This window comes from Antennarius striatus, chromosome 9 (assembly GCF_040054535.1).
Source record: "Antennarius striatus isolate MH-2024 chromosome 9, ASM4005453v1, whole genome shotgun sequence".
NCBI lineage: Eukaryota > Metazoa > Chordata > Actinopteri > Lophiiformes > Antennariidae > Antennarius > Antennarius striatus.
In genome coordinates, this window is record NC_090784.1 from 22,727,329 (window position 1) to 22,751,315 (window position 23,987).

At 42.4% G+C, this 23,987-nt stretch overlaps 4 protein-coding genes across 4 annotated transcripts; all 4 read left to right on the top strand.

Moving 5' to 3' along the window:
• Positions 1-608: 608 nt before the first annotated feature.
• On the top strand, positions 609-2,005 carry LOC137601035 (zinc finger protein 93-like). Its single transcript, XM_068323018.1, has one exon. The coding sequence runs from the start codon at positions 698-700 to the stop codon at positions 1,859-1,861; it is 1,164 nt and encodes a 387-aa protein (XP_068179119.1). The 5' UTR covers positions 609-697; the 3' UTR covers positions 1,862-2,005.
• A 4,776-nt stretch (positions 2,006-6,781) lies between these two features.
• On the top strand, positions 6,782-10,186 carry LOC137601056 (zinc finger protein 548-like). Its single transcript, XM_068323053.1, has one exon. The coding sequence runs from the start codon at positions 6,877-6,879 to the stop codon at positions 7,750-7,752; it is 876 nt and encodes a 291-aa protein (XP_068179154.1). The 5' UTR covers positions 6,782-6,876; the 3' UTR covers positions 7,753-10,186.
• Positions 10,187-11,781: 1,595 nt separating this feature from the next.
• On the top strand, positions 11,782-15,146 carry LOC137601010 (uncharacterized). The gene is made up of 2 exons (XM_068322979.1): positions 11,782-12,524; positions 12,761-15,146. The coding sequence occupies exons 1-2, from the start codon at positions 11,903-11,905 to the stop codon at positions 13,834-13,836; spliced, it is 1,698 nt and encodes a 565-aa protein (XP_068179080.1). The 5' UTR covers positions 11,782-11,902; the 3' UTR covers positions 13,837-15,146.
• Positions 15,147-15,401: 255 nt separating this feature from the next.
• On the top strand, positions 15,402-20,954 carry LOC137601501 (zinc finger protein ZFP2-like). Its single transcript, XM_068323704.1, has 2 exons — positions 15,402-15,503; positions 17,720-20,954. The coding sequence occupies exons 1-2, from the start codon at positions 15,402-15,404 to the stop codon at positions 19,157-19,159; spliced, it is 1,542 nt and encodes a 513-aa protein (XP_068179805.1). The 3' UTR covers positions 19,160-20,954.
• The last annotated feature ends 3,033 nt before the right edge of the window (positions 20,955-23,987 follow it).

The following is a 23,987-nucleotide window of genomic DNA, read 5'->3' on the forward strand; positions in this document are numbered from 1 at the left end:
TTTTATCTTAGTTTTTGTTGTATTTAGTTCAGTTAATAAAATGTCTTCGTTTGACTCTTTGGGAAATGTAGTTATAAATGGACTAACAGCTGCTGGAGAGGAAGTTTTTGGAGCTTTAAAAAAAACTACCGTCAAGAACGAAGAAGAGAGAAATCATCAACGCCGACTGCTGGATCTCTGCCTCAGAGCCGAACTGAAGTTACACAGGATAGGTAAACAACACGTCATTTAGTGAACGGAACTGGAGATCTGACGTCAATTAATCCACATTTTAACAAACGTAACTGATTTGCTGGCATGTCTGCGTTTGTGTCATAGTATTAGTTAGTAGTCATAGTAACGTGATGCTCCTTTTGTTGTTCCTCCAGATGGTCCACAGCATCATGTCTGTAAGGAGGAGGAGGTGGAGGTTCCTGCTGACCAGCAGCTCTGGAACCAGGAGGTGAAGTCCAGTGTGGACCAAGAGGAACCAGAGGTTCTCCACCTGAAAGAGGAACCAGAGGTTCTACACCTGAAAGAGGAACCAGAGGTTCTCCACCTGAAAGAGGAACCAGAGGTTCTCCACCTGAAAGAGGAACCAGAGGAACTCCACAGCAGTCAGGAGGGAGAGCAGCTTGTCCTGAAGCAGGAGACTGATGCTGTTACATTGACTCCTACTCATGAGGAAAATGACCACAGTGAAGATCAGACTCTGGACATGAAAGCTGAAGATGGTGCAGCACAGACAGAGTCTGTTGACAACCTGCCGATCATAAGTTCTGTGGTGGGAGCAGCAAACATTTATCTGCTGATCTCTAACAGCTCTCATGTATCCGTCAGCCATGAGGAGAGAGGAGAAACAAGCAGAAAAGATGTTGAGGTGGAGTCTCAGCTTCAGTCTCAGGGAACAAGTGACACCAGCAAATCGTATGTTTGTAAAATATGTAAGAGGGGTTACACAACAAGCACCAATTTGAAAGACCACATGAAATACCACACAGGTGGAAAGCCTTACAGGTGTAATACATGTGGGAAAGATTTTAGGTGCAGTAGTACATTAACAAGACATGAGAGAATCCACACTGGAGAGAGACCATACAGGTGTGAAACATGCGGGAAAGGTTTTAGTGACAGTAGTACATTGATTAGACATGAGAGAGTCCACACTGGAGAGAAGCCTTTCAAATGTGAAACGTGTGGGAAAGATTTTAGGTGCAGTAGTACATTGATAAGACATGAGAGAGTCCACACTGGAGAGAGACCTTACAGGTGTGGAATATGCGGGAAAGGTTTTATGGGCGGTAGTGAGTTGCTAGTACACAAGAGAATCCACACAGGTGAGAGGCCTTACAAGTGTGAAACATGTGGGAAAGGTTTTATTGACAATGGTGGGTTGATAAAACATGAGAGAAATCACACCGGAGAGAGGCCTTACAGGTGTGAAACATGTGCGAAAGGTTTTTCTGAGTATAGTGCGTTGAAACAACATGAGACAATCCACGCTGGAGAAAGGCGTTACAAGTGTGAAACATGTGGGAAAGATTTTATGTTCAGTCGTGGGTTGACGATACACAAGAGAATCCATAGAGGTGAGAAGCTTTACAGCTGTGAAACATGTGGGAAAGAGTTTGGGTCCAGTGATTCTTTGGTAAAACACAAGGGAATCCATACAGTTGAGAAGGGTTACAGGTGTGAAACATGTGGAAAAGAGTTTAGGGCCAGTGGTACATTGATAAAACATCAGGGAATCCACACTGGAGAGAAGCGTTACAGGTGTGAAACATGTGGCCAATGTTTCCTATATAAAATAAGCTTGACTAACCACATGGTACTCCACACTGGAGAGAGGCCTTACAGGTGTGAAACATGGGAAAGATTTTAGGTTCAGTCATGCGTTGGTTACACACGAGAGAATCCACACGGTTAAAAATCTATACAGGTGTGAAAAATGTGGCAAACATTTCAAAACCAGTCATTATTTGACTCACCACATGAGAGTGTATACATGTGAGAAGCTTTACGGGTGTGTAACATGTGATAAAGACTTTAAATAGAAACACGTTTACAGAAAGCACATGAGAATCCAGAGTTAGAAGCCTTATACTTTTCAATGTGTGAAGAACTTTTCTTGTACGTTTTTGATAGAGATGAAACAGCTGGTCAACTAACATGAAGCAAAAACATCTGATGCAAATGATTTTCTTATGAAATTTATGAATGACATACAGGAAGTAATTGTAGTACAGCTGACACACGTTTGTAATGTTTTATTTCAAACTGGGGTGTTTCCTAACAAATTGAAAATTGCCAAAGTTGTATCATTATTCACTGCCTGGCCAAAAAAAAGTCGCCATCAAAAAAAGTCACATCCTCTCATATTTTGTTGGACTGCATTTAGCTTGGATTACAGCATGCATTAACTGGGATATTGTTTTGATGAGTTAATGCAACATCACAAGAGTTATTTCCATCCAGTGATGCGAAATCTGGACTCTGTGGTGGCCAATCCATGTATGAAAATGATGTCTCATGCTCCCTGAACCTCTCCCTCACAATTTCAGCCCAATGAATCCTGACATTGTCATCTTGGAATATGCCCGTGCCTTTGGAGAAGAAATAATCCATTGATGGAATAACCTGGTCGTTCAGTATATTCATATAATCAGCTGATCTCATTCATTGAACACACACTGTTGCTGAACCTAATGCATCCAACAAAATATGAGAGGGTGTGACTTTTTTTGATGGCAACTCTTTTTTTGGTCAGGCAGTGTATTAGAATGGGCATACGTGGGATTTTACAAATTACCGACCTGTCTCGCTGCTGCCCAGTTATCAAAATTGTTGAGAAATTGTAAAATAACAGACTGGATAAATCCATAACAAAACATAATCTTAATAGCAGCTAATGCGGTAACATGTAGAATCATTCTACTGCTTTAGCACTAACCAGAGCAATGGAAAGTAATGCCATAGGTGAATTGCATAGGAGTCTTTATGGACCTCAAGAAAGCTTTTGACACAATTGACCGTGGAATTCTATTTCAGAAATCAGAACAATTTTTAATTGGGGGTACAGCAGAGTTCATTTTACCTCAAGAAAGTAGTGCATCCCTGGGATGCTGTTCAATAAATTTTTGTACATCCAAGGTGACGTTTATGCATCGCAAAAGTAATAATAGAATGTACGGAAGAAGCTTTATGCTAAAGATTGGGTTTAGCCAATACAGTAGTACAATATTAAAACAAACTGTTAATTTGTTGTTTTTTTATTAATTACAAAACCATAATTGTTTAATTTTTTTAAAAAAGAGTAAATGTAGGAGCAATGAATCCATTTATAGGTATTTTGTAGGTGTATGATGGTTTAAACATTGTTATTGTTGTTGTTTGTGATGTTTTTATGATCTCATTTATGAAGGAATAAGTGGGTCAAATAGAAAAAGAAAAATGTTATTCTAGGTTAAATAGGAGCACCTGCTCACCTGTGTGGAGAGAGAGGGTGAGCGGGGTTGTCGTGCATTTGTTGACTGCAACACGTAATGCTATTACCACCCTTGTCGCTACGCTTTGTGTGATCACTTATATTATGAGTTTGTTCAGTTTGATGAGTTGATAATTTTTTTTTTATTAATGAAAAGTTAAATGTATTCTTTAGTATTGTAGTGATTTTTCCTTGAAGTGTATGAGAAAAGGAAGGCCCCGGTGTTAGCCTCTCAGCGGCTCTTTGGGCTTTGAAGTCGCTACAAAATTGTTTCATGTCTTCACAATGCTGATGAATGATTTTGATCTGTAGTTATAAGGAAACATATAACTACAGATATAACCATATATCAGTCATTAAAAATGTAATCAAGTACAAATGATGATACATGAATGAGAACAATAAAGAAAGGAAGGATTAACAAGTGTCAGAAGGATGAGATCATGGAAGGAGAAATGAACCACAGAAGATTAAAAGATATAAAATATGGTCTACAAGAAGAAATAGTTGTAAGTTTCATTGAAAAACGTGGTGGAAGGAAATTTTGCAAATATTTATAAAGATCAAGAGCACCTTTGCAGTGGTCAGGAGGTTAACTGACACCTTCCACTGTCAGCTCACACTGATCTATTGCTGCCCCAAACTGATGTTCCCCTCCTGTGAGCGTGGGAGCCAGTTTCTATAAAACAAAAACACTTCCTTGATTCTGGGTTCTTCACAGGATTACTCTTGAAGTCGCTGTCAGAAGAAAGTAGAGCTGACACACTTATTATGCAAATATCCCATATTAACTGAATCAATTCATTGGATCGATTTACTGGTCCCCCAATTTAAGTAATTTTTTTCAGTCCTGAGTGAAATGAAAAAAAGGAAGTATATTTATAACGGTGTAAATAAATGTGTAATTTAGTAAAATGTACGTTTAATTTGGGACATTCATCTGTCTTTTATTTTGAAACATATCAAGTGCACTGTGGGTATCCCACGGCAGAAAGGAGCTGGAGGGTTTCCAGCCCCACAATGGTGTTTACCGGAAGGACTCCAACCTGCACTTATCTTCTATCTTACTGAACCGATCTTATAACATTATCACTCGTCTCCTTTAATTTAGTCAGTTCAATTGCAGATTTGGTTGTTACAACAGGTTTTCAGCTTAACTTCGTTAATTGTGGCAGCTGGGAGAAAAAGTGTTTCGGACCAAATCGTCCAAGGTTGTCGTTGCTGTTCACGGCCACTGTCATCACGGAGTTGACGATCCTTCGTCTCCCCCTCTCACCACGTTGTGCGCCAAAACCTGAAGCAAAGTCTTTTCAAAGCTTCTTTATTCCGTGGGTTCTTGTTATTGGGGTAAAGTAGGAGACTTAGCCGATCAATTAAAAAGTGTATCCCCGACAACAAGTCTAATACAGATATCCGGGCTCTTCCAGTGTCCCTGACTGCCGGTACTACACGGCTTACATCAAACGCAGCTGAAGAAGAGCAAATTCTATCTTGGCCCGGTCAAATTTAAACAATTCAGATTAGGAATATACATGAGGGAATGTGGCATCTTCTGGTCCAATCAGATCGTGACAAGTTTTCAACCGCATCTACTCGGCATAGTTTCTGTTTCCTGTCTGATCCTATAAACAAAACCTGCCTACGTCCTGATCACCCCAAAAGTGTGAAAACTTCCATAAAAGGAATTGTTATTGTAATTGTGTGTGTGGGTGATGGGTGTGTGTGTGTATGTGTGTCACATAAGATGAGTTTGCCTACGTCCTCCAAATGGAACTGCCACTGCAACGATGTGTGTGTGTGCGTGTGTGTGTGTGTGTATTTGTCAAATTCGATGAATTCAATTATGTGGAAATTTACAGACACAGAGTAATAGAAAAGTTTATTGTATGATTAAAACTAAATACTTATGCAGCCAGCGAAATAATGAATAGCGTGTATTTAAATCTCTTCACTAGGTACGATATTTCAGTTCACCTTCCATGTTGAATGTCCTAAATTAAACTGTAGTTATTCATTCATTTATTCATTCATCTTCTGCCGCTTCATCTGCCGTAGCGGGTCACGGGGAACTGGAGCCTAACTCAGCTGGCATAGGGCGTGAGGCGGGGGACACTCCAGGCACGACGCCAGTGCACCACAGAGCCACACACAGAGACGGACAACCATGCACACACACACACACTCACTCCTATGGGGAATTTGGTAACGACCAATCGACCTGAAGCACATGCTTTTGGAGGTGGGAGGAAGCCGGAGAACCTGGAGAGAACCCGCGTTAATTGTTGTTAAATTATTTTTTGTTCAAGAGTGTCTGCTATAAATTAAAACCGCCAGAGTAGGGAGTTTGGTTTGAGCTGACTGTGATTACATATGTATATTATGGTATTGCAATCAGTCAGTCTACTATATGATCAAAGTAATTTACAGCAGAAAGGAGCTGACATGCTGTGGTGTCTTGGAGTCTGTTATGTCCAGCACCCAATTTGTACCTGTGTATTGGTTATTGTTCCCAGGAATAAATATCTAACATCCATCAACCTCAGCAGGACAAGGTGGTCACATGTTCTCCATTTCTATCGATCTGAAACAGTGGAATTCTGAATCCATACCTTCAGCTACAGCGGAATGAAAAATCCTGGACGACTTCCTAGTCGGACGTTTTTCTGGGGGACAACAAGCGGAAGTAAACAAACACGTTCAGTAGCGTTAGGTTCTACGTTCCTGAAGTCAGTGAAAGTCGATTTTATCATCGTTGTTTTGTTGTATTTAGTTCAGTTAATAAAATGTCTTCGTTTGACTCTCTGGGAAATGTAGTTATAAATGGACTAACAGCTGCTGGAGAGGAAGTTTTTGGAGCTTTAAAAAAAACTACCGTCAAGAACGAAGAAGAGAGAAATCATCAACGCCGACTGCTGGATCTCTGCCTCAGAGCCGAACTGAAGTTACACAGGATAGGTAAACAACACGTCATTTAGTGAACGGAACTGGAGATCTGACGTCAATTAATTCACATTTTAACAAACGTAACTGATCTCCTGGCATGTCTGCGTTTGTGTCATAGTATTAGTTTGTAGTCATAGTAACGTGATGCTCCTGTTGTTGTTCCTCCAGATGGTCCACAGCATCATGTCTGTAAGGAGGAGGAGGTGGAGGTTCCTGCTGACCAGCAGCTCTGGAACCAGGAGGTGAAGTCCAGTGTGGACCAAGAGGAACCAGAGGTTCTACACCTGAAAGAGGAACCAGAGGTTCTACACCTGAAAGAGGAACCAGAGGTTCTACACCTGAAAGAGGAACCAGAGGAACTCCACAGCAGTCAGGAGGGAGAGCAGCTTGTCCTGAAGCAGGAGACTGATGCTGTTACATTGACTCCTACTCATGAGGAAAATGACCTCAGTGAAGATCAGACTCTGTACATGAAAGCTGAAGATGGTGCAGCACAGACAGAGTCCGTGGTTATAAGTTTTGTGATGGGAACAGCAAACATTTATCCGCTGATCTCTAACAGCTCTCATTTGTCCGTCAGCCATGAGGAGAGAGGAGAAACAATCAGAAAAGATGTTGATATTGAGTCTCAGCTTCAGTCTAAGGGAACAAGTGACACCAGCAAGAAATCGTATGTTTGTAAAATATGTAAGAGGGGTTACACAACATGCAACAATTTGAAAGACCACATGAAAAACCACACAGGTGAGAAGCCTTACAGGTGTATAAGATGTGGGAAAGATTTTAGGCGCAGGAGTTATTTGATAAGACATGAGAGAATCCACACTGGAGAGAGGCCTTACAAATGTGAAATGTGTGGGAAAGATTTTAGTGACAGTGGTACGTTGTTAAAACATGAGAGAATCCACACCGGAGCGAAGCCTTACAGGTGTAAAACATGTGGGAAAGATTTTAGGTGCATTAGTACATTGATAAGACATGAGAGAATCCACACTGGAGAGAGGCCTTACAGGTGTGAAACATGCGGAAAAGATTTTATGGGCAATAGTGAGTTGATAGTACACAAGAGAGTCCACACAGGAGAGAGGCCTTACAGGTGTCAAACATGTGGGAAAGGTTTTATTAACAATGGTGGGTTGATAAGACATGAGAAAAATCACGCTGGAGAAAGGCCTTACAGGTGTGAAACATGTGGGAAAGATTTTAGGTTCGGTCGTGGGTTGACAATACACAAGAGAATCCATAGAGGTGAGGAGCCTTACAGGTGTGAAACATGTGGAAAAGAGTTTAGAGCCAGTAGTACGTTGATTAAACATCAGAGAATCCACAGTGGAGAGAAAACTTAACAGGTGTAGAACATGTGGCAAATGTTTCGTATATAAAATAAGCTTGAATACACACATGGTACTCCACACTGGAGAGAGGCCTTAAAGGTGTGAAACGTGGGAAAAATTTTAGGTTCAGTCATGCGTTGGTTACACACGAGAGTCCACACAGTTAAGATTCCATACAGGTTTGAAAAATGTGGCAAACATTTCAAAACCAGTAATTATTTGACTCAGCACATGAGAGTCTATACATGTGAGAAGCTTTACGGGTGTGTAACATGTGATAAAGACTTTAAATAGAAACAGGTTCACAGAAAGCACATGAGAATCCACACAGAGTTAGAAGCCTTATAGTTTTCAATGTGTGAAGAACATTTCTTGTACGTTTTTGATAGAGATGATACAGCTGGTCAACGCATATGAAGCAAAAAAATCTGATGCAATGAATTTCTTATGAAATGAATGATATACAGGACGGAATAATATTACCAATGATGCACATTTGTAATCTCCTATTTCAAACTGGGGTGTTTCCTAACAAAATGAAAATTGGTGAAGTTGTACTATCATATAAGAATGGGGATTTTACATGTGATTTTACAAATTACTGACCTGTCTTGAAGCTGCCCAGTTCTCAAAAATTGTTGAGAAACTATGAAATAACAGACTGGATGAATCTATCAAACATAATCTTAATAGCAGCTAATGCGGTATCAGGTAGAATCATTCTACTGCTTCAGCATTAACCGAAGCAATGGAAATTATCACTGATGCCGTAGATCAAAGAGTGAACTGCATGGGATCTTTAAGGACCTCGAGAAAGCTTTTGAAGCAATTGATCACGGAATTCTATTTCAGAAATCGGAACAATTTTTCATTGGGTGTACAGCAGAGTTCTTTTTACCTCAAGAAAGTAGTGCATCCCGGGATGTGGTTCAATAAATTTTTGTACATCCCAACATGACGTTTATGCATGCCAAAAGTAATAATAGAATATACGGAAGAAGCTTTATGCGAAAGGTTGAATTGAGCCAATACAGTAGTACAATATTAAAACTAAAACTGTTAATTTGTTTATGTTGTTTTATTAATTACAACACAATAACTGTTTAAGTAAAAAGAAAAAAAGAGTAAATGTAGGAGCAATGAATCAATTGATAGGCTTGTTAAAAAAATTAATTTTATATACTGTTTTGATTCCCGAAGGGAAATTAAGAATGTACAGTCTCGCTAATGATTCAAACGCATGCATACATATATACTGTATATTAGTGAGTACAGGCCCCTGTAGCACACACATACATACACAAGGGGGGCCTGCTGGCCTGCATGGGAGGTAGAGTGGCAGGCAGCTCCTTGGTGCGCCTCAAATGAGCAATTTGTAAAGGGGATGGCACCTTGCTCAAGGGCACCTCGGCAGTGCTCCGGATGTGAGCTGACACGTCCCACTGTCAGCTCAACTCCGGGTATTTTTTTTTTTTGGACGGGAGCAAGAATCGAACTGCTGATCTTGAAATCATAGGACGACCCCGCTCTACCGCCCGCCTTGTGTACGATGGTTTAAACATTCTTTTTGTTGTTGTTTGCGATGTTTTTGTGACCTCATTTATGAGGAAATAAGGGGGTAAAATTGAAAAAGAAAAATGTTATTCTAGGTTAAATAGGGGCACCTGCTCACCTGTGTGGAGAGAGGGTGAGTGGGGTTGCCATGTATTTGTTGACCGCAACACGTAACGCTATTACTGCCCTTAGCGCTATGCTTTGTGTGATCACTTATGAGTTTGTTCAGTTTTATGAGTTGATTATTCTATTTTTTAATAATAAAAAATTCAACGTATTCTTTAGTATTTTAGTGATTTTTCCTTGAAGTGCATCTGACAAAGGAAGGCCCCAGCATCATCCTCTCAACGACTCTTTGGGCTTTGAAGTCGCAACAAATATGTTTCATGTCTTCACAATGCTGATGAATGATTTTGATCTGTAGTTAGAAGGAAATTTATGTCAATCATTACAAATTTAATCAAGTATGAATGATGATATATGAATGTGAACAATAAAGAAGAGAGGATTAACAAGTGTCAGAAGGATGAGAGCATGGACGGATAAATGAACCACAGATGATTAAAAAATACAAAAGATGGACAACAAAAAGAAATAGTTGTTAGTTTCATTGAAAAACGTGGTGGAAGGACATTTTGCAAATATTTGTAAAGATCAAGAGCACCTTGTCAGTGGTCAGGAGTTGGACCGACACCTTCCAATGTCAGCTCACACTCCAGATGGTTTTGGTCCACACAGGCATTGAGCCGGCCACACTCCGATCCCCAGCCCTAGACCAAGTGGATCGATCTACTGATGCCGAGGTGCACTGGAATTGTGCCAGGAGTGTTCCCCGCCTCACGCCCTACGCCGCCGAGATAGGCTCCGGCTCCCCGTGACCCGTTGCGGCGGATACAGCGGTGGTGATCTGAAGATGACTGAAGAAGATGTACTGATGCCCCAATTTAAGTAGAATTAAAGACAATGATTTTTTTCAGTCCTGAGTAAATGAAAAAAAAGAAAGTATATTGGTAATGGTGTATATAAATGTGTCTGTAAATGAGAAAAAAAATTCATGTTTAATTTGCGACATTCATCTGTCTTTTATTTTGAAACATATCAGGTGCGCTGTGGGTATCCCATAGCAGAAAGGAGCTGACATGCTGTGGTGTCTTCAAGTATGTTACGTCCAAACCCAATTTGTACCAGTGTGTTGGTTATTATTTCTATTGAAGGAAAGTCTTTTCAAAGCTTCTTTATTTGTGTGGGTTCTTGTTGTTGAGGTAAAGTAGGAGACTTAGCCCATCCTTTAAAAAAATTATTCCAGACAACAAGTCTAATACAGATATCCGGGCTCTTCCAGTGTCCCTGTACTACACGGGTCTTACATCAGACACAGCTGAAAATAAATAAATTCTATCTTGGCCCGGTCAAATTTAAACAATTCACATGAGGAATATACTTGAGGGCATGTGGTGTCTTATGGACCAATCAGATCGTGACAAGCTTTCAGCCGCATCTTCTCGGCCTAGTTTCCGTTTCCGGTCTCATCCTGTAAACAAAACCTGCCTACATCCTGATCACCCCATAAATGTGAAAACTTCCATGAATGGAATTGTTATTGTAATTGCGCCCGTGTGTGTGTGTGTGTGTGTGTGTGTGTGTGTGTGTGTGTGTGTGTGTGTGTGTGTGTGTGTGTGTGTGTGTGTGTGTGTGTGTGTGTGTGTGTGTGTGTGTGTGTGTGTGTGAAATTCGATGAATTCAAGTGTGGAAATTTACTGATAGTGGCTGCAAGTATTTCGTTTTAATTATTGTATGATTAAAACTAAATATGCTGCCAGCAAAATAATGAATAGCATGTATTTAAATCTCTTCATTAATACAATATTTCAGTTCACCTTCCATGCTGAATGTCCTAAATTAAACTACAGTTAATTGTTGTTAAATTATTTTTTGTTAGAGGGTGTCTGCTATAAATTAAAACCGCCAAAGGGGAGAACAAGAACACCACAGTAGGGAGTTTGGTTTGAGCTGACTGTGATTACATATGTATATTATGGTATTGCCATCAATCAGTCAACCATATGATCACTGTAATTTAGCAGGACAGGGTGGTCACATATTCTCCATTTCTATCGATCTGAAACAGTGGAATTCTGAATCCATACCTTCAGCTACAGCGGAATGAAAAAACTGGACGACTTCCTAGTCGGACGTTTTTCTGGGGGACAACAAGCGGAAGTAAACAAACACGTTCAGTAGCGTTAGCTTCTACGTTCCTGAAGTCAGTGAAAGACGATTTTATCTTAGTTTTTGTGGTATTTAGTTCAGTTAATAAAATGTCTTCATTTGACTATTTTGAAAATTGAGTTATAAATGGACTAACAGCTGCTGGAGAGGAAGTTTTTGGAGCTTTAAAAAAAACTACCGTCAAGAACGAAGAAGAGAGAAATCATCAACGCCGACTGCTGGATCTCTGCCTCAGAGCCGAACTGAAGTTACACAGGATAGGTAAACAAAATGCTGAACTTAACTCCCCAGGCCAAAGCAAACTCCTGTGACGAAGAAGAAAAATAAAAATAGCGGCAAGAAAGAAAAGAGAAGAAAATAAGAGAAGAGATAACAGAAAATGGAGAAACGTAGCGACAATGTGGAGAAAAGTGTGTCTAAGATCGGCCAGGCTAACCAGCAGTTGAGGAGAAGTTATGATAGAAACTTCAAGATGATGGTGATAAATGAGGCAGAGTCTTCAAACAATTGCAAAGCGGCTGTGAAATATGGTGTCCCAGAATGTAATGTACGGAGATGGAGAGCTCAAAAAGATCGGCTAAAAAATGCTCACAGTCAGAGAAAGACTTTCCGTGGTCCTCAGAGCGGCCGCTTCCAAGAGCTCGACAGGAGGGTGTTCGCGTACGTGGACGAGAAACGAAAGGACGGGATGCCCATCAGCAGAGCTGTCATTCAGCTCATGGCCTTGGAAATAGCCGAGGAGCTAAACATACCCACCGCTGACTTCAAAGCAAGCCTCAACTGGTGTAATGGAATGATGCGGCGTAACGGACTGAGGCTGCGACACAGGACAAGTCAAGCCCAGCGCCTGCCCTCTGACTTTGGAGAGAAGCTGTTGTCTTTTCAGCGCTATGTGGTCAACTTAAGGAAAAAGCACTCCTACCCACTGGAGCAGATTGGCAATGCTGATCAGACACCTGTGTTTTTTGACGTGCCAACACCTGTCACTGTACACGAGAAAGGTGAGAAATCTGTTATTAGAAAATCCGCTGGAAATGAGAAGAGCCGCGTTACCGTCATGTTAGCCTGCCTTGCAGACGGAACCAAACTCCCTCCCTATGTGGTGTTCTAAAAGTCTTTTTTCAAACTTGAGTCTTGAAGAAGAGGGGGTCATCTTATAATCAGGGTTGTCTTATATTTGGGCCAATAGTAAGTTTGTAGTCATAGTAACGTGATGCTCCTGTTGTTGTTCCTCCAGATGGTCCACAGCATCATGTCTGTAAGGAGGAGGAGGTGGAGGTTCCTGCTGACCAGCAGCTCTGGTACCAGGAGGTGAAGTCCAGTGTGGACCAAGAGGAACCAGAGGTTCTACACCTGAAAGAGGAACCAGAGGTTCTACACCTGAAAGAGGAGCCAGAGGTTCTACACCTGAAAGAGGAACCAGAGGTTCTACACCTGAAAGGGGAACCACAGGTTCTCCACAGCAGTCAGAAGGGAGAGCAGCTTGCCCTGAAGCAGGAGACTGATCCTGTTACATTGACTCCTACTCTTGAGGAAAATGACCACAGTGAAGATCAGACTCTGTACATGAAAGCTGAAGATGGTGCAGCACAGACAGAGTCTGTTGCCAACATGCCGGTTATCAGCTCTGTGGTGGGAGCAGCAAACATTGACCTGCTTATCTCTAACAGCTCTCATGTATCCATCAGCCATGAGGAGAGAGGAGAAACAAGCAGAAAAGATGTTGACATTGAGTCTCAGCTTCGGTCGCAGAGAACAAGTAACACCAGTAAGAAATCGGATGTTTATAAAATATGTAAGAGGGGTTACACAACATGCAACAATTTGAAAGACCACGTGAAAAACCACAGAGATGAGAAGCCTTACAGGTGTGAAATATGTGGGAAAGGTTTTATTAACAATGGCGGGTTGATAATACATGAGAGAAATCACACTGGGGAGAGGCCTTACAGGTGTGAAACATGTGCAAAAGGTTTTTCTGAGTATAGTGCATTGAAAAAACATGAGACAATCCATGCTGGAGAAAGGCCTTACAGGTGTGAAACATGTGGGAAAGAGTTTAGGTCCAGTGATGCTTTGGTAAAACACAAGAGAATCCACACAGTTGAGAAGGCTTACAAGTGTGAAACATGTGGAAAAGAGTTTAGGGCCAGTAGTACGTTGATAAAACATCAGGGAATCCACACTGGAGAGAAGCGTTACAGGTGTGAAACATGTGGCAAATATTTCCTATACAAAATAAGCTTGACAAACCACATGGTACTCCACACCGGAGAGAGTTCTTACAGGTGTGAAACATGGGAAACATTTTAGGTTCAGTCATGCGTTGGTTACACACGAGAGTACACACAGTTAAGAATACATACAGGTGTGAAAAATGTGGCAAACATTTCAAAACAAGTAATGTTTGACTCAACACATGAGAGTCTATACATGTGAGAAGCTTTACGGGTATGTAACATGTGATAAAGACTTTATATAGAAACAAGTTCACAGAAAGCACATGAGAATCCGCACAGAGTTAGAAGCCTTATAGTTTTCAACGTGTGGAGAACTTTTCTTGTACGTTTTTGACAGATGAAACAGCTGGTCAACTAACATGAAGCAAAAACATCTGATGCAAATGAATTTCTTATGAATTTAATGAATGACATGCAGGATGGACTTATATTACAGCTGATGCATTTTTGTAATCTGTTATTTCAAACTGGGGTGTTTCCTAACAAAATGAAAATTGGCGAAGTTGTACCATTATATAAGAATGGGGATACGTCTGATTTTACAAATTACTGACCTGTCTCGATGCTGCCCAGTTACCAAAAATTGTTGAGAAACCATAAAATAACAGACTGGATAAATCCATAACAAAACACAATCTTGATAGTAGTTAATGCGATAACATGTAGAATCATTCTACTGCTTTAGCATTAACCGAAGCAATGGAAATTATCACTGATGCCATAGATCAAAAGGTGAATTACATGGGAATCTTTCTGGACCTCGAGAAAGCTTTTGACACAATTGACCATGGGATTCTATTTCAGAAATTGGAACAAGTTTTCATTGGGGGTACAGCAGAGTTCATTTTACCTCAACAAAGTACTGCATCCCTAGGATGCGGTTCAATAAATCTTTGTGCATCCCAAAATGACATTTATGTATCCCAAAAGTACTAACAGAATATACAGTAGAAACTTTATGCTAAAGATTGAGTTGAGCCAAAACAGTAGTACAATATTAAAACTAAAACTGTTGATCTGTTTGTTGTTTCATTAATTACAACACAATAACTGTTTAAGTAAAAAGAAAAAAAGAGTAAATGTAGGAGCAATGAATCAATTTATTGGCATTTTGAAGGTGTATGATGGTTTAAACATTGTTCTTGTTGTTTGCAATGTTGTTTTTGTGATCTCATTTATGAAGGAATAAGTGGGTCAATTAGAAAAAGAAAAATGTTATTCAAGGTTAACTGGGGCACCTGCGTGGATCTCCTGCATCCACCTGCATCTTCTATGTGGAGAGAGAGGGTGAACGGGGTTGCCGTGTATTTGTTGACCGCAACACTTAACGTTGTTACCGCCCTTATTGCTATGCTTTGTGTGATCACTTATGTTATGAGTTTGTTCAGTTACATGAGTTGATAATTCTTTTTTTTATTAATAAAAAGTTAAACGTATTCTTTAGTATTGTGATTTTTCCATGAAGCGCATCTGACAAAGGAAGGCCCCGGCGTCAGCTTCTCATCGGCTCGTCGGGCTTTGAAGTCACTACAAAAATGTTTCATGTCTTCACAATGCTGATGAATGATTTTGATCTGTAGTTTTATAAAGAAATGTATGTCTGTCATTTAAAATTTAATCAAGTACGAATGATGATACATGAATGCTCTCCGCAAACTGAGGAGAGCAAGAGCCCCACCCCCCATCATGCTCACCTTCTACAGAGGCACCATTGAGAGCATCTTAACCAGCTGCATCACTGTGTGGTACAGCGCCTAGATAGATAGATACAGTCGATAGATACTTTAACAATCCCAGAGGAAATTGCACATATCCACTGCTCAGCCAAACACCAGGAAAAAACAAAACAGGACATATCACAAGACATAGACTACACTAACAGACACATGTAGTATTAACAGTACATACACTAAAAAAATAAAAATATAAACAGTATAAAAGTAAATCCATTTAACCAGGTGCTGACCTCGCCACCTCCCCCGCGCTCCTGAGAGAGTCGTTGTACCCCTTGATGGCACGGGGCACGAAGGAGGACCTCAGCCTCTCTGTGGAGGCGCTGTGTGACAGCAGTCTGTCGCTGAAGGTGCTCCTCTGCTGGGAGAAGGTGGTGTGCAGGGGGGGCTGGTGTTGTTCATGATGACCCTGAATTTAGACATGGTCCTGCTCTCCAGAAGCGTATCCACAGAGTCCAGGCTCAGCCCGACCACTGAGCCCGCTCTGCGGATGAGTCTGTTCAGACGGTCCATATCTCTTTTGGCCCCCCCACCCCAAAACACAATGGCGTATGACAGCACACTGGAGACCACGGACTGATAGAACATGAGAAGGAGCTTAGGACAGATGTTGAAGGAGGCCAGTCTCCTCAGGAAGTACATCCTGCTCTGCCCCTTCTTGTACACACAGTCCCAGTTGAGTGACCAGTCCAGTCTGCTGTCTGGCTGCAGTCCCAGGTACCGTTTCCTGCTGTAAGACCCTGCAGCGCATCGTGAGAGCAGCTGAAAAGATCACTGGTGTCTCTCTCCCTTCCCTTACAGACATTTATAACACCCGCCTCACCCGCAAAGCCACTAGCATTGCAGGTGATCCCACCCCCCCCTCTCACAGCCTTTACAGCCTGCTGCCATCAGGTAGGAGACTGCAGAGTCTGGGGCCAGAACCAGCAGGCTGAAGGTCAGTTTCTTTCACCAGGCAGTCAGGAAGCTCAACTCCCTCCCTGTTCTGCCCCCTGCCACAACACTGAACTCTACTCTCACTCTGCCCTGCCGTCCCCCCAGCACCTGACTACCTACCCCCCCCCCCCAATCAACTCAGGGACTATACAGACGTCACTTCCCTCACGGGATTAAAGAGTGTATAGAGATGTTTACCATCCCTTGTGTTTCGTCTCATACTTCGTGCTGTACTGCCTGTTGTCCTGCCTGTGTTGTACTGCCTGTGTTGTCCTGTCTGTGTTTTACTGACTGTAGTGTACTGCCTGTGTTGTCCTGCCTGGGTTGTACTGCCTGGGTTGTACTATCTGTGTTGTACTGCCTGTTGTACTGCCTGTTTCCGTGATGAATGTCCTAAAACTTTAGTTTATTGTCGCTAAATTATTTTTTGTTCGAGGGTGTCTGCTATAAATTAAAACCGCCAGAGTGAAGCAGCAGAACACCAGAGTAGGGAGTTTGGTTTGAGCTGACTGTGATGACATATGTATATTATGGTATTGCCATCAATCAGTCAACTATATGATCACTGTAATTTGCTGCAGAAAGGAGCTGACATGCTGTGGTGTCTTGGAGTCTGTTATGTCCAGCACCCAATTTGTACCTGTGTATTGGTTATTGTTCCCAGGAATAAATATCTAACATCCATCAACCTCAGCAGAACAGGGTGGTCACATATTCTCCATTTCTATCGATCTGGAACAGTGGAATTCTGAATCCATATCTTCAGCTACAGCGGAATAAAAATAAACTGGACGACTTCCTAGTCGGACGTTTTTCTGGGGGACAACAAGCGGAAGTAAACAAACACGTTCAGTAGCGTTAGCTTCTACGTTCCTGACGTCAGTGAAAGACGATTTTATCTTAGTTTTTGTTGTATTTAGTTCAGTTAATAAAATGTCTTCGTTTGACTCTTTGGGAAATGTAGTTATAAATGGACTAACAGCTGCTGGAGAGGAAGTTTTTGGAGCTTTAAAAAAAACTACCGTCAAGAACGAAGAAGAGAGAAATCATCAACGCCGACTGCTGGATCTCTGCCTCAGAGCCGAACTGAAGTTACACAGGATAGGTAAACAACACGTCATTTAGTGAACGGAACTGGAGATCTGACGTCAATTAATTCACATTTTAACAAACGTAACTGATTTGCTGGCATGTCTGCGTTTGTGTCATAGTATTAGTTTGTAGTCATAGTAACGTGATGCTCCTGTTGTTGTTCCTCCAGATGGTCCACAGCATCATGTCTGTAAGGAGGAGGAGGTGGAGGTTCCTGCTGACCAGCAGCTCTGGAACCAGGAGGTGAAGTCCAGTGTGGAACAAGAGGAACCAAAGGTTCTACACCTGAAAGAGGAACCAGAGGTTCTACACCTGAAAGAGGAACCAGAGGGAGAGCAGCTTGTCCTGAAGCAGGAGACTGATGCTGTTACATTGACTCCTACTCTTGAGGAAAATGACCACAGTGAAGATCAGACTCTGTACATGAAAGCTGAAGATGGTGCAGCACAGACAGAGTCTGTTGTCAACCTGCCGATCATAAGTTCTGTGGTGGGAGCAGCAAACATTGACCTGCTGATGTCTAACAGCTCTCATGTATCAGTCAGCCATGAGGAGAGAGGAGAAACAAGCAGAAAAGATTTTGAAAGCAAGTCTCAGCTTCAGTCTCAGGAAACAAGTAACACCAGTAAGAAGCCATATGTTTGTACAATATGTAAGATGGGTTACACAACACGCAACACTATGAAAGACCACATGAAAAACCACACAGGTGAGAGGCCTTACAGGTGTGAAATATGTGGGAAGGATTTTATGCACAGTCATTCGTTGGTAAGACATGAGAGAGTCCACACTGGAGAGAGGCCATACAGGTGTGAAACATGTGGGAAAGATTTTATTGACAGTAATGCATTGATAAAACATGAGAGAATCCACACTGGAGAGAAGCCTTACAAATGTGAAATGTGTGGGAAAGATTTTAGGTGCAGTAGTACATTGATAAGACATGAGAGAGTCCACACTGGAGAGAGACCTTACAGGTGTGAGACATGTGGGAAAGTTTTTATTGACAATTGTGCATTGATAAGACATGAGAGAAACCACACTGGAGAGAGGCCTTACAGGTGTGAAACATGTGGGAAAGGTTATATTGACAACTGTGGCTTGATAAGACATGAGAGAAACCACACTGGAGAGAGGCCATACAGGTGTAAAACATGTGGGAAAGATTTTATTGACAATGGGGGGTTGGTAAAACATGAGAGAATCCACACTCGAGAGAGGCCGTACAGGTGTGAAACATGTGGGAAAAATTTTAGGGCCAGTAGTACGTTGATAAAACATAAGAAAATCCACACTGGCGAGAGACCTTACAGGTGTGAAACATGTGGGAAATGTTTTATTGACAATTGTGGGTTGATAAGACATAGGAGAAAACACACTGGAGAGAGGCCTTACAGCTGTGAAGTATGTGGGAAAGATTTTATGGTCAGGAATCGGTTGACAATACATATGAGAATTCATACAGGTGAGAGGCCTTACAGGTGTAAAAAATGTGGAAAAGATTTTAGGGCCAGTTATGCGTTGGTAACACACAAGAAAATCCACACAGCTAAGAATCCTTACAGGTGTGAAACATGTGGCAAACATTTCAAAATGAGTGAATATTTGGCTCGACACATGAGATTACACATGTGAGAAGATTTAAGGTTGTGTAACGTGATAAAGACTAAATGTAAACAGGTTTACAGAAAGCACATGAGAATCCACACAGAGTTGGAAAACTTTTAGTTTTAAATGTGTGGAGAACTTTTCTGGTACGTTTTTGACAGATGAAACAGCTGGTCAACAAACAAAGCAAAAACATCTACTGACACAAAACGATTTTATATGAAATGACTGAATGACATGCAGTAAACAAGAAGGGACTCAGAGCTGATCCCTGGTGCAGTCCCACCTCCACCTTGAACTCCTCTGTCATACCTGCAGCACATCTCACTACTGTCTTACAGTCCTCATACATGTCCTGCAACACTCTAACATACTTCTCTGCCACTCCAGACTTCCTCATACAATACCACAGTTCCTCTCTGGGCACCCTGTCATAAGCTTTCTCCAGATCTACAAAAACACAATGCAGCTCCCTCTGGCCTTCTCTGGACTTCTCTATCAACATCCTCAAAGCAAATACTGCATCTGTAGTACTCTTTTTTGGCATGAAACCATACTGCTGCTCATAAATGCTCACTTTTCCCTTTAGTCTAGCTTCAACTACTCTTTCCCATAACTTCATTGTATGGCTCATCAGCTTTATTCCTCTGTAGTTGCCACAACTCTTCACATCTCTCTTGTTTTTAAAAATGGGCACCAGAACATTTCTCCATTCCTCAGGCATCTTCTCACTATCTAAGATCCTGTTAAACAACCCAGTCAGAAACTCTACTGCCACCTCTCCTAGACACTTCCTTACCTCCACAGGTACATCATCAGGACTGAGTGGCTTTCCACTCTTCATCCTATTCAATGCCCTCCTCACTTCATCCTGATTCATCTTTGCTTCTTCCTGGTCCACAACAGCCACCTCTGCTAGTCTTTGTTCTCTCTCATCTTCCTTGTTCATCAACTCTTCAAAGTACTCTTTCCATCTTCCCATCAAACTACTGGTACCTTGTCAATAGACTTCCATCCCTATCCTGAATCACCCTAACCTGCTGCACGTCCTTCCCAACTCTGTCTCTCTGTCTCAATCTCTCCCTTCTTACTGTATAACCTAGCATGCAAGTCATCATAAGCCCCTTTTTTGGCCTTTGCTACCTCTATTTTCACCTTACGCTGCATCTCCCTGTATTCCTGTCTACTCTCCTCAGTCCTCTCAGTGTCCCACTTCCTCTTAGCTAACCTCTTTCTCTGCATACACTCGTATGCCTCCTCATTCCACCACCAAGTCTCCTTATCTACTTCCTTCCAGATGACAAAAGTACTCTCCTACCTGTCTCCTTGATCACATTAGCTGTAGTTGTCCAGTTGATTGATTTAGACTACTTTGTGTAATGTGTATCGATCTACTGGTGCCACAATTTAACTGGAATTTGAGTCCACAATTTTTTCAGTCCTGAGTGAAATGAGAAAAAAAAAGTAGATTCTTTCTATTGATTTGAAACAGTGGAATTCTGAATCCATACCATCAGCTACAGTGAGAAAAAAAACCTGGACGATTTCTAGTTGGAGGGTAGATACCTGAACGGTAAATCAACTAATGAATAAAGAATCCGAGGGTATCTTTCAAAGGAGCTGAGATCTGTCTCTGCCCACAGTAAAATAAAATCAAGGTATGATTTGAATGAGTGAACATTATGTAATCCTACATGGTAAACATAATAAACCTTTATATACTCTCATGTACACATTAAACAGTGAAATGATTTTACTTTCCAGCTAAAGCAAAGCTCAAATTGATAATGCTGTTGAACAATGTCATTCATGGGATCGAATAAAATAATAAATGTCTTCACAATGCTGAAGAATGATTTTGGGCTTTAGTTATGATAATATATCACTAATTAAAAATTCAATTAAGTATATGATACATGGATGAGAACAATGAAGAAGATAGATTTTTTAGATAGATAGATAGATAGATAGATAGATAGATAGATAGATAGATACTTTAATAATCCCAAGGGAAATGCAGGGTGACATCTGCTCACAAGAGATACATTAAATACACATAACAGTGACTGGCACAGCCAAAAGACATTGCATAAATTCCATAATTAACATAATGACATAATTATAACAACAGAAAAATAGAAGAACCTAACATAAAAAGAAGCATAGGAACATGAAAGAAGGATTAGATGTAAGCAATGTAGTATCAGAACACATGGATGAACCGGGCTGTAAACTGACACTAAGGACCCCACAAAGTAACCCACAGAGCATCCACAGTGCCTCCCAGTCCCCCCTAGTCTATCCCTTCTCAGCCGACCTTGATGACCCTGCGGCTTCGGCCCCCCTCCTTCTGAGAGAGTGGTTGTGCCCCCTGATGGCACGAGGCACAAAGGAGGTCCTGAGTCTCTCAGTGGATGAGCTTGGTGACAGCAGTCTGCCACTGAAGGAGCTCCTCTGCTGGGCGAAGGTGGTGTGAAAGGGGTGGGTAGTGTTACCCAGGATCGATCTAAACCTGGACATAGTCCTCCTCTCTAGGAGAGTCTGTACAGAGTCCAGTTCCTGACCGATCACAGAACCAACCCCCTGGATGAGCCTGTCTAGGCGCTCAGTGTCCCGTTTCCTGGCACCACCACCCCAACACAAGCTGGCGTACGACAGCACACTGGACTCAATGGACTGGTAGGACAGTCTGAGCAGATCAGAGCTGATGTTGAAGGAGGCCAGCCTCCTGGGGAAGTACATCCTACTCTGACCCTTCTTGTATACACAGTTCAGGTGCGACCAGTCCAGTCTGCTGTCCAGCTGCAGCCCCAGGTACTTATAAGTCCCCACTACCTCCACCTCCTTACCCCCGATGACTACTGGCTGTGGGGAGTGGGGTGCCCGCTGGAAATCCATCACCATCTCCTTGGTCTTGGAGATGTTTAGCTGAAGCTCATTCCCCTGACACCACCCCACAAAGTCCGTCACCAGTCTCTTGTACTCTCTCTCATCACCCTCCCTGATACATGCCACAATTTCAGTGTCTTCTGAGAACTTCTGCAGGGGCACGTATCCGAGTTGTGTTGGAAGTCCGTTGTGTAGAGGGTGAAGAGAAGGGGGGAGTATACCGTTCCCTGCGGGGCCCCTGTGCTGCTGGTCACCACTGATAACAGACAGTTCCCCATACGGACATACTGGGGTCTGTCTGTTAGATAGTCTGTGATCCAGCTCACAAGATAGGGGTCCACAGCCATGGATGACAGTTTCTCCTGCAGGAGCCGGGGCTGGATGGTGTTGAAGGTGCTCGAGAAGTCAAAAAAGAGCATCCTCACTGCACTGCTCCCGACATCCAAGTAGGAGAGGACAGCGTCGTCAACTCTAACTTGTGGCCGGTAGGCAAACTGGAGAGGGTCAATCGTGCCCTGCACCTGGGGACGCATGAGCTCCAGGACCAGTCGCTCTAGGGTCTTCATCACGCGCGAGGTGAGAGTGACTGGTCGATAGTCGTTGAGCTCTGTGGGGTGTCTCTGCTTGGGTACAGGGACGATGCAGGATGTCTTCCATAGGAACCCTCCTCAGCCGGAGACTGAGGTCAAAGACCTGGTGTAGGGGTTCACCCACTTAGGCAGCACAAGCCTTGAGGAGTCTTGGGGGGACCTGGTGTGGTACGGCCGCCTTCCTTGAGCGAAGCCTCCTCAACGCAGACATCACCTGTTCCACAGTGATTGCCGTGTGTGGGGGCGTGGCACGTTGATTCCTTTGGCCGGGGGGTCTGGCAGTTGAGGTGGGGGAAAGGTCTGGGTTTGGACTGAGGTAGATGGGTGAGGTGGACAGAGAGGGAGAGGGGGAGGCAGGTGAGCTGGACAGAGAGGGAGAGGGGGAGAAGGAGGCACGTGGAGTCAGGTCAGCTGGGCCGGGGGAACTCTGGGGACAGGGGCATGGAGTGGTGGGGGAGCTGAAACGATTAAAAAAGCTGTTAAGTTCATCAGCTCGCTCCATGTTCCCCTCCACTGTACCGCGGTCCTCTCCATATCCGGTGATGGCCCTCACGCCACTCCAGACCTCCCGCACCTGGTTGTGCCCAAGCTGGTTCTCCAGCTTCCTTCTATAGTCGACCTTGGCCTCCCTCAGGCAGAGTCTCACTGCCTGCTGGGCCTCCCTCAACTCCTTCTCGTTCCCACTCCTGAACACCCGCTTCTTCCTCTTCAGGACAGCCTTCACCTCCTTGTTTACCCAGGGTTTTTGTTTGGGTAACACTTGAAGGATTAACAAAGAAATACAAGTTAGTTCCATTGAAAAACATGGTGGAAGGAAATTTTGTAAATATTTGTAAAGATCAAAAGCACCTTGGCAGTGGTCAGGATAAGGAACATTCTACAAGTCTAGTTGATTGATTTAAATTAGTTTGTTTAATGTGGATGCATCTACTGGTGCCACGATTTCACTGAAATTAGAGTCCACGATTTTTTTCAGTCCTGACTGAAATGAAATAAAAATAATTTTTAAAAAAAAGTAACTGTATTCTCCATTTCTATCGATCTGAAACAGTGGACTTCTGAATCCACACCTTCAGCTACAGCAGAATGAAAAAAACCTGGACGACTTCATAGTTGGACGTTTTTCTGGGGGACAACAATTGGAAGTAAACAAATAGATGCGTTAGCTTCTACGGTCCTGAAGTCAGTGAAATTCGATTTTATCTTAGTTTCTGTGATATTTAGTTCAGTTAATAAAATGTCTTCATTTGACTCTTTGGGAAATTTAGTTATAAATGGACTAACAGATGTTGAAGAGGAAGTTTTTGGAGCTTTAAAAAAAACTACCGTCAAGAACGAAGAAGAGAGAAATCATCAACGCCAACTGTTGGATCTCT

Excerpts from the sequence above, each read along its gene's own strand:
- LOC137601035 (XM_068323018.1), top strand. The coding sequence starts at position 698 with ATGAAAGCTGAAGATGGTGCAGCACAGACAGAGTCTGTTGACAACCTG.
- LOC137601056 (XM_068323053.1), top strand. The coding sequence starts at position 6,877 with ATGAAAGCTGAAGATGGTGCAGCACAGACAGAGTCCGTGGTTATAAGT.
- LOC137601010 (XM_068322979.1), top strand. The coding sequence starts at position 11,903 with ATGGAGAAACGTAGCGACAATGTGGAGAAAAGTGTGTCTAAGATCGGC. Across the intron at positions 12,525-12,760 it reads TGTCACTGTACACGAGAAAG|ATGGTCCACAGCATCATGTC; the intron begins GTGAGAAATCTG and ends TTGTTCCTCCAG.
- LOC137601501 (XM_068323704.1), top strand. The coding sequence starts at position 15,402 with ATGAATGCTCTCCGCAAACTGAGGAGAGCAAGAGCCCCACCCCCCATC. Across the intron at positions 15,504-17,719 it reads TCTTAACCAGCTGCATCACT|GAGGAGGAGGTGGAGGTTCC; the intron begins GTGTGGTACAGC and ends CATGTCTGTAAG.